The sequence below is a fragment of the Bison bison genome, unplaced genomic scaffold, assembly GCF_000754665.1.
Source record: "Bison bison bison isolate TAMUID 2011002044 unplaced genomic scaffold, Bison_UMD1.0 scf7180017864471, whole genome shotgun sequence".
NCBI lineage: Eukaryota > Metazoa > Chordata > Mammalia > Artiodactyla > Bovidae > Bison > Bison bison.
This window is the reverse complement of record NW_011495032.1, coordinates 38,327,624-38,337,590: the sequence shown is the minus strand read 5'-3', so window position 1 is coordinate 38,337,590 and position 9,967 is coordinate 38,327,624. Positions and strand designations below refer to the sequence as shown.

Genomic DNA, 9,967 nt, shown 5'->3' with positions numbered 1-9,967 from the left:
TGAGGTTATTGATATTTCTCCTGGCAACCTTGATTCCAGCTTGTGCTTCTTCCAGTCCAGCGTTTCTCATGATGTACTCTGCATATAAGTTAAATAAGCAGGGTGACAATATACAGCCTTGACGTACTCCTTTTCCTATTTGGAACCAGTCTGTTGTTCCATGTCCAGTTCTGTTGCTTCCTGACCTGCATATAGGTTTCTCAAGAGGCTGGTCAGGTGGTCTGGTATTCCCATCTCTTGAAGAATTTTCCACAGTTTATTGTGATCCACTCAAATGCTTTGGCATAGTCAATAAAGCAGAAATAGATGTTTTTCTGGAACTCTCTTGCTTTTTCGATCATTTTTTGATGTGTGAAAACGTTTTGGTTGTGTCATATGGTTCGTGGCCTCCTTTTTGGACAGTGCAGTCCTATACTACCTGCTGGGGACACAGGGATGGAGGGAAGGCTGTGCCCGCCTTCTCTCAGGTCTCAGAGCCTCAAAGAGGCACAGCCCTGTGAACACACAGGCTGTAGTGCCGCATACAGGATCAGGACTGGGGTGAGGCAAGCAAGGCACAAACAGTATTTAGGGACCACCTGCCCCCTAGAGCAAGCACCTCCTTAACTGCTGCATCCCAGGCACCTCATTAGTCTCCCCCTTGTCTCAGCCCTGCTTGGCAGCCTGATAAAATGGAAGATTCTGGGGCTCTAACCCCAGAGTTGACAACCCAGATGATCTTAAGTGTAGGATCTTGGAGTCTGGAGTTTCAGTAAGCAGCCCTAGGGATTCTGATGTAGGAGCTTAAGATCACCCTTTGACAAACTCTGCTTGTGTCAACAGCCTCATGTGAGACTCCGTTTACATCCAGTGAAATATTTCCGTCTTTTTCTTTGGTTTTGGGAGTGGTTGTTGCTGAACTCGCCAGTCACCTATCTATTTCTCAGGGCTGCAGCAGGATTCTGAAGTCCCCCTGATAGAAAGCTCCTGTACTCTGAGACCCTGGGCTTTGGGCCTGCGAGGACCATGGACTAAACAAGCTAGAATGCCAGTTTATTGTTACACAGACACAGTGAGCGTTTCAGGGAGAAAACTATAAAAGGCATGTGATGGTGTTGAAAACAATGAGGATCATGGAAGGAACTGAATTATTTGATGGGACAAAGCAGACACAGCACTGCTTTCACTTTTGGTTCCTTCATGTTGTTTTATTTATTTTAAAAAAGATTCAAAAAAATTTTTTGGCCACGTGACCCTGCCTACAGGTTCCTAGTTTCTTGACCAGAGATTGAACCCCAAACCCCCTGCAGTGGAAGCAGGGAGTCTTAACCACTGGACCACGAGGAAGGTCCCTTAACTACGTCACATTGTGTGATTCATTTCACACTGGAGGACAAAGGAGCCTGGCGTGTTACAGTCCCTGGTATTGCAAAGAGTCGAACACGACTTAGTAACTGAACAACAACCTAAAAGGCTCTTTTTATTTTGCCTTCACCCTAGTCACATCCCTGACTTTAATGATGCTCAAATAGAAAAAGGCATCTATTATGTACCTTCAGATTATAGTACACACAGCCTGGCATTCTAAAGGCTGCAGGCTTCAGGTTACAGTTCTGTCATTTCAGAGGTGTCTACTCGGAAATGGGAAGCAGCCAGAAGTGAGGGGTATCTAATTTTCTGAGTGCATATGTGTGCTTCTGTTTCCAGGTCTCCTCCTTGGTATGCTTCCTGCTGTCTCCTGCTGCTTCCTTTGTCACCGGACAGTTGGTGTATGTGGATGGGGGCCAGTCTCTGTACACACAGTTATTTGAGATACCAGGTGAGTGGCCAAGAAATGAGTGCCTTTGTGCCTTCTCCTGTTCAGGTTTTCAAAATTCCTCTAGGTGCTTAAGAGATAAGGTTTTTTGTTTTTTTTTTTTCTTGTAGAACATCCAAAAAATGTACAAAATATTTATATAGTCATCATATGATTTTTAAAGGCAATATTCCTAGTGCAGCAAATATCTAAATATCTTTATTATAGCACACAGCTTTACCTGTTTAAAGACTTGTTTGCGTGTGCATAGGCTAGTGGAATTTTAACCTTGAAAAATATTCTCAGTGTGAGTATATATGTACAAGAGAGAGACGAGAACAGAGGCAGGAACGTGCCATACTTTTGATATTTAACTTCTCTTTGTTTATCCAGTTAGTGGCTTGTGTATATGAGTGGGAGAATCAGACCTGTTAGATGGGGAGGGGTAGTATGATGCTATTTTACAGTATCTTCAGGTTATAGATTGAGGGAAACCATAGGAATATGCTGTGTTGATTCATTTTTGATGTACAAAACAAGTTTATATTTCTCAATCTAATGTAGATATTGCATGCAAATGTGTGTGTGTGTGTGTGTGTATCTTATGACTAGACCATCAAACTTTGGAGTTGAAAGGATCCTAAAAAATTAGTCAAGTATCACAGTTACATGATACATGACAAAACACATCCATGAAAGCAAGGCATGTCCAAGCTAATCACTCCCAAAATGTAGAAGAGGATATGAAATTCAAATGTGTCCAAACTGTTGCCAAAGATAGTTGATTAAATGATTGCCAGTGAATTAAAGGGCTTCTCTGGTGGCACAGTGATAAAGAATCTGCCTGCCAGTGCAGGAGACACAGGAGACATGGGTCCAATCCCTGGTTTGGGAAGATCCCCTGGAGTAGGAAGTGGCAACCCACTCCAGTATTCTAGACTTGAAGATCCCATGGACAGAGAAGCCTGGTGGGATATATAGTCCATGGGGTTGCAAAGAGTCAAACACAACTGAGCACACACACAAAATTAAAATGTGGTTGATGTAGCATGTATGTACTTGAATTTCCTGTTCAGGACTTACTCTTTTCACCCTACTCTTTCATGTGCTAATAGTCTCATCAACGATTCAGCCCTTCTTTGCATTAATCATTGATTGGTTTGGATCTATAATATTACTCATTATTTCCCCTGGCATAATTTTTTACTAACACTACCATTGTAGTAATGTGTATGAGATTCTGTGGCTTTAAGGATCTCGTTTGGAAACACAGAAATGCCTTCATGGTTATATAATATTGTTTTCTGATAGTATTTAAAGTAGCAAAGGTCGAGTGAGAACCTTTCCACTTCCCTCACCAGTGGAGTTGAGTCAGTGTTTGTTAAAGTGAGGTACATCCCTTTCCTTTTTAGAGGGGGAAAAAACTCCTCTAGGTGACTGCTTCTCCAGGCCTCCAGTGAAATGGTTTTCTTTTGTAATTCTAACACTGTTGTTTTTTTTTTAATCAGTACAAAAGATATTTTTTAAGTTTTTGAAGAAAGCGGCCACATCCATCTTTTAAGAATATGTGCGTACTTGGTCGGTCAGTTGTGTCCAACTCTTTGCGACCCCATGGACTGTAGCCTGCCAGGCTCCTCTGTCCATGGGATTTCCCAGGCAAGAATACTGGAGTGGGTTGCCATTTCCTTCTCCAGGGGATTTTCCTGACCCAGGGATGGAACCCGCATCTCTTGCATCGCCTGCCTTGGCAGGCAGATTCTTTTCCACTCTGCCACCTGGGCTTCCCTTTAAGAATATACTCTCTTAAAATAATGAGCGGGAATAGCCATTCCTTCTGAAATTTTAAGATTGCCAGTCCTACGGTGAGAATGCCTGGGATGCAAGCTAAGCTTATTAGCTGATGTTCTTGAGGATATTTATTTCTGTATGCCTTCATTTTCTTTTCTATAAAGTGAGGTCCCTTATAGTATTCATTTCATTGGCTCTTGGGAGAATTAGATTAGTTAATGCACATTAAAGGTACTGTATCAGATAGAATGCTTTTAGTTAAAACTCAGACTGGCTCAAGCAATGAAGAGATTTATTGTCTCAAATAACAGGTGAGTCTTCACTCTGCAGCTCACTGATTTTATCGAGGGCATTTTTTTCCCTTTTCCCTCTCTTTTTGCTGCTATTACATTGGCCATATCTTAAGATGGACTCTCCTGGTGCCTGCCACTCCTGAAGCTCCATGCTTCTTTGTTCACGTCCATTTGGACAGAGACAGAGGGGAGGGAATGACTTTTTCTCAGCGTTTTTAACCAAATTCTGAGATTCTCTCTGCTTGGTACTAGCTTATGCAAGTGTCCATGTTTGACCAGTAACCTCAGCAAGGGGAATAGAGTACACTTACTTAGATCAATCTGTGATCCAAGTAGGGTCACTTCTCCAGAACCTCATGGGTTTCTAAGTGGAAAGAGGAGATGGGAGACTGGATGCCGGGACGGGGCAACTCTAAGTGTCTGGTACAAAGTAAGCATGTTTCAGAAGGTACCGTTATTAAGGAAGTAAGATTGGTTGAATGTCTACGTTATGTCCAGTGCTATATGCAGGGATCACATGGACTCTCTCACCTTTAACAGAGAGATGTTGGCGTCTCCGCTAATAGATGGGGATTTCCCTGGTGAATCAGCTGGTTAAGAATCCACCTGCAATGGAGGAGACCAGCGTTCAATCCCTGGATCAGGAAGATCCCCTGGAGAAGGGAATGGCAAACCGCTCAGTTTTCTTGCCTGGAGAATTTCATGGAGGAGCCTGGCAGGCTACAGTCCATGGTGTCGCAAAGTGAACGACTAACACTTACTTAATAGATGAGGAAACTGAGGCTTAGCAAGAGTAACTTCTCCAAATCTGTAGAAGTAACTTCTACAAAGTTATTAAGTGACAGAGATGGGATTCAAATTGAGATTTTTCTCAAAACCTTTGCCACCTGTCCCAGTGATTTCTTTTTTCTTGCTAAGAAAAGGGGTGATCCAGGGAAAATGACAAATGGGTTTGGTGGGAACTAAGAGAACTGATGAGGTTAATAGATTCGTATCTGACCTGAGGTTTTCCATTTAACAGATCATGACAACTGGCCCCAGGGAGCAGGGGACCCTTCTCTTGTCAAAAGCATAAAAGAGTCTTCTAACCATAAAGCCAAGCTGTAAGCTAAAGAAACATGGAAGTGTCCTTTGTCCCCAAGTGCCTTAACATCTCGACAGTGCACTTCTGTACTTTACAGGAACTTATAATCTGTATGGGAAACTCACATTCTGCTTTTTTAATGTTAATCAATTACATCTGTGCAAAAGTTATTCCTGAAATAAACACATTAAGTGCCAACCAACGTCATTTGTGATCAAAAAAAAATTTTAGAAGTGGAAATTAACATAATTTATGATTATACTTTTAATTCTAAGAAAGGTCTTTGAAAAATGAAATCGTTTCAAGTTAATGGTATTATGATTTCCCATAAGGTTCACAATAAATCTAAATTGTGGCATCATTATGATTTTTACAACAATGACTCATTTTTGATGGCAAATACTTTGGGATCAATAAAGCTTTATATAATTATTGATGTGTGGTTTGTTCATGAAGTCATATTTGTATAAACCCTGTTAATAAAAAAGAAAAATGAAGTCATAAGTGGTATTTTTTTTCCGTCCTTGGCTTGATATGTCTTGATTTCTTAGCCAAAGTATTCCCCTTTCTCCATGTTTCTCCTTTTATATGCAAACAAATTTTTAATTAAAATCTATGCAGCTGTATTAGGGTTCGGTATTCTTCCTTCCGTTGATCCTTTCTGTCCATTGATCTTGATTTGTGGAGTGTCATCTACAAACTGTATATGTTCATTTTTTTTCTCTCTTCATCAATGAAACCTGTTTGACTTCTTCCTGTTGAAGTGAAGTAGTTTCTTTAACAGTAACACTCAGTTCAAAGCATATGATTGACCAAACCCTGAGCTGGGTGGGGCAGGGCGGTTATCGGCTGCAGAAATTGCAGAATGTGCAATTTTATCAGCATCCCAAGCAGGTCCGGGACTAGAATGAGGCTAATGAGCTGCTGTGGGTGCCGCGTGTAAGGAGGTGCTCACTCTTGTGTGTGAACAGGGGAGGTTCGCCCTTGAGAGTGAGCCCAAAGCTCCCTTTAACATTGTGTGCATGCTATGTATGTAGCAGAAATCTTTTCCTCCTAGACTACATTTTAATAGTAGCCTTCTGAAGGTGATAACATCACAGCTCCTAAGAATTACAAGTTGACTTAAAGGGCAGGATGGCCCCAGCACAGGTTGGTGCAGAAAATGAAAGAACCAGGGCTTGCTTTTCAAATTACCTGTTGATGATGGTTGACGACCTCTTGTATCTCCCTAGGTTGAAATTTGCTTATTTCTGTTTAACGCATGGAGCCTGCCCCTATGTAGCACTAAACTTAGCTCCAACTCCTTATTAGATCTTGTTCGACCATTGCTGTACAGCTGATCATTATCTGTGTTCTAGAATTAGAAGTCTGCACTCCAGGATTTCTGTGTGTCATAATAGTGCCTTGTCACTAATGTTCTTCTGTGACTGCACTTGGTAAATTTTGCTGTAGACTGGATGTTCCTGAATGGAACTCATTCGTTCAGCTAATAATTTGGTGCCCATTCTATGTGCTCAACATTATGGTAGGAGTTGGACGTTCAGTGGTGAAAAAGAAAAAAAAAATATATATATATATATATAATACAGAAATATAAATTTTAAGTTTTATTTATTTTTATTGAAGTGTGGTTGATTTATAATGTTGTATTAGTTTCAGGTGTATAGCAAAGTGATTCTCACACACACACACCCACACACACATACACATATTCTTTTTCAGATTCTTTTCCATTATAGGTTATCACAAGACACTGAATATAGTTCCCTGTATTAGACAATGGGTCCTTATTTATCTATTTTGTAATAGTAGTATGTATCTATTAATTCCAGACTCCTAATTAATCCCCCCTTTCCGCTTTGTTAACCATAAATTTGTTTTCTACAGAGTCTGTTTCTGTGTTGTAAATAGGTTCAGTTGTATTATTAAGATTCCATATATAAGTGATATTTGTCTCTGACGTTTCACACAGTATGGTCATCTCTAGGTCTATCCATATTGTTACAAATGGCATTATTTGACGCTTTTTATGACTGAGTAGTGTTCCACTGTGTACATGTACCATATTTTCTCTGTCAGTAGACATTTAGGTTGCTTCCATGTCTTGGCTATTATATAGTGCTGCTATGAACATTGGGGTGCATGTATCTTTTTGAATTAAGAGTTTTCCTCTTTTCCAGATATATGCCCAGGAGCGGGATTGTTGGATCATATGGCAACTCGATTTTTAGTTTTTAAGGAATCTCCAAGGCGAAGGCAATGGCAACCCACTCCAGTACTCTTGCCTGGAAAATCCCATGGAAGGAGGGGCCTGGTAGGCTGCAGTCCATGGGGTCGTGAAGAGTCGGACACGACTGAGCGACTTCACTTTCACTTTTCACTTTCATGCATTGGAGAAGGAAATGGCAACCCACTCCAGTGTTCTTGCCTGGAGAATCCCATGGAAGGAGGGGCCTGGTAGGCTGCAGTCCATGGGGTGGTGAAGAGTCGGACACGACTGAGCGACTTCACTTTCACTTTTCACTTTCATGCATTGGAGAAGGAAATGGCAACCCACTCCAGTGTTCTTGCCTGGAGAATCCCAGGGATGGAGAGCCTAGTGGGCTGCCGTCTATGGGGTCGCACAGAGTCGGACTCGACTGAAGCGACTTAGCAGCAGTAGCATACTGTTTTCCATAGTGGCTGTACCAGTTTACATTCCCACCAGCACGATAGGAGGGTTCCCTTTTCTCTGCACCCTCTCCACCATAAAATTCTCTTATTTTAAGTGCTAACAAGGATAAGGTCATGGTACTAAAGGCATATAAGAAAGAAAGGAAGAAAAGGACATCTAAGGGTAAAAAAAAAAACATTTCTATAGTTACTCATGTCAAAAGAGGTTGTTGATAAGATGACCTTTGTGGATGTTATCACCTCTCTCTCACACACACACACACACACACACACGCACTGGTCTTTTTGTTTGCGGCTTGTTAGTTCAGGTTCTCAGAGAAGAAGATGCCAAGACACGGTAAAACGTGCATGAGATGTCTGGAGAATGTGCCCATGGAGGATAAAGGGCAGGGAGCCCAAGAAGGCATCCATAGCCTTCAGACCATGATGGTGTCTAACACTTGTAGAAGAGGGAGGGAGAGAGGAATGGGCAGGAAACACCTCGGGTTGCAGCCAGAGTTGCGACGTGTGTGAGATCACAGTCACAGTGGGGCAAAAGGGTATCAGGAGGTGCTCAGTGGGTCACCTGCTCCACATGTGCCCTTCCTCCCTGTCCCCACTCTGTAAAAGTAGCTGTGATTCCTCCTGCTGGTGATGGCAATGCCTTTTCTCACCAGCTGGTACCTGGTCACAGGAATTAGTTTCAGTTCAATGGAACCTGGCTGTGTTCCTTGGCAAGAATTGCCCTTTGGGACTAGGATCTCCAAAACTGCAGAGTCCAGAACTGCAGGGATAAGGCCCACAGTGGGTCTTAGCGGGTGATGGCAAGTAGGGCCACTACCACTTCCATTCCTTGGTTCCCAACATGTTCCCAAAGCCAGTGAGGACATGCATCCTGAAAGATGGTGCCCCATCCTTTCAGAGGGTCGATGGTACTTCTGCTGTGTCTTGATTATTGTAGTCCTGTTGTGAGGCTAGTTTTCTCTGGAAGTCTGGGGTATGATACAATCAATGGTTCCATGATCAGGGGACCCACTTTGATCACCTGGTTGGATATTGGTGCACGGGATTCCATAGCTGTGTATTCCACCTTGTATAAGCCCCTAGATCAGTGATCCTCAACCTTTTTGGCCTCAGGGACCAGTTATGTGGAAGACAGTTTTCCAGACTGTGTATTGGAGAGAGGATTTCCAGATGATTCAAGTGAGTTACATTTTTTTATATACTTTATTTTTGTTATTATTACATCAGCTCCACCTCAGACCATCAGGCATTAGATCTTGGAATTGGAGACCCTTGTCCTAGATAGCGGTGGTATCTGAGTCCCTGTGAACAGGAAAGTCAAACTCTTACCTGGAATGGTAGGGCTTCCCTGGCAGCTCAGCTGGTAAAGAATCTGCCTGTAATGCAGGAGACCCTGGTTTGATCCCTGGGTCAGGAAGGTCCCTTGGAAAAGGGAACAACTACCCACTCCAGTATTCTTGCCTGGCAAGTTTCATGGACAGAGGAGCCTGTCAATGGGGGTCACAAAGAGTCAGACACAACTGAATCGCGTTCACTTTCTTTCACTTAACTGGAATGGTATCTGTCATTATAAGGCATGACACAAATACCACACAGTCATTTAAACAGGAAAAGTTTAATGTGAAGAATCATTAACCACAGCAGCGGACTGGATAGTAGGAAGTAAACACAATTTTAAAGACTATAGGAGTAGTGGAAGAACTGGCTGTGACTGGGCTGATAGGAAGAGAAGAGCTTCTCCCACCCACTCACCCAAGGCTGACAGACCCTGTTTGGAGGGGATAGCTCTGGTTTACTGGATGGCTGAGAAGTCACTAGTCATCTATGGGGCTTTGCTGGTGGAATTTGCTAGAAATCTGCCCTCTGAAATTTGCTTGAAATTTGCCCTTTAGGGTGCCAAGGCAGCTGCTGCTATTGCTGACCCAAGTGCATTGCTGACTGGGGGCTGCCAGGTAATCAGTAGAGGAAGCACTGAACTGGGAAGCAAAACCCTTTCCCTTGTGCAGTGTCTCTCCATCGAAGTTTCAGCACTCACTGGCAAAGGAGAGGCTACTTAAAAGGCCTAGATACTTTTTCACAGAGCTGAGAAGCAGTATGGATGTGAGAGTTGGACTGTGAAGAAAGCTGAGTGCCAAAGAATTGATGCTTTTGAACCGTGGTGTTGGAGAAGATTCTTGAGAGTCCCTTGGACTGCAAGGAGATCTAACCAGTCCATTCTAAAGGAGATCAGCCCTGGGTGTTCATTGAAAGGACTGATGCTAAAGCTGAAACTCCAGTACTTTGGCCACCTCATGAGAAGAGTTGACTTATTGGAAAAGACCCTGATGCTGGGAGGGATTGGGGGCAGGAGGA

General features: G+C 42.7%; 1 protein-coding gene across 2 annotated transcripts in view; it reads left to right on the top strand.

Annotated features, from left to right (window-relative positions):
• Nucleotides 1-5,437, top strand: part of PECR (peroxisomal trans-2-enoyl-CoA reductase) — a 36,688-nt gene extending 31,251 nt beyond the window's left edge. Inside the window, exons 7-8 of one of the 2 annotated variants that reach the window (XM_010861155.1) lie at nucleotides 1,687-1,798; nucleotides 4,877-5,437. In XM_010861155.1, the coding sequence (XP_010859457.1) occupies nucleotides 1,687-1,798; nucleotides 4,877-4,962 (198 nt within the window). In that variant the 3' untranslated portion in view covers nucleotides 4,963-5,437. Of the gene's footprint in view, nucleotides 1-1,686; nucleotides 1,799-4,395; nucleotides 4,496-4,876 lie in introns of those variants that run through there. The other variant, XM_010861156.1, reaches the window with a different exon arrangement.
• The last annotated feature ends 4,530 nt before the right edge of the window (nucleotides 5,438-9,967 follow it).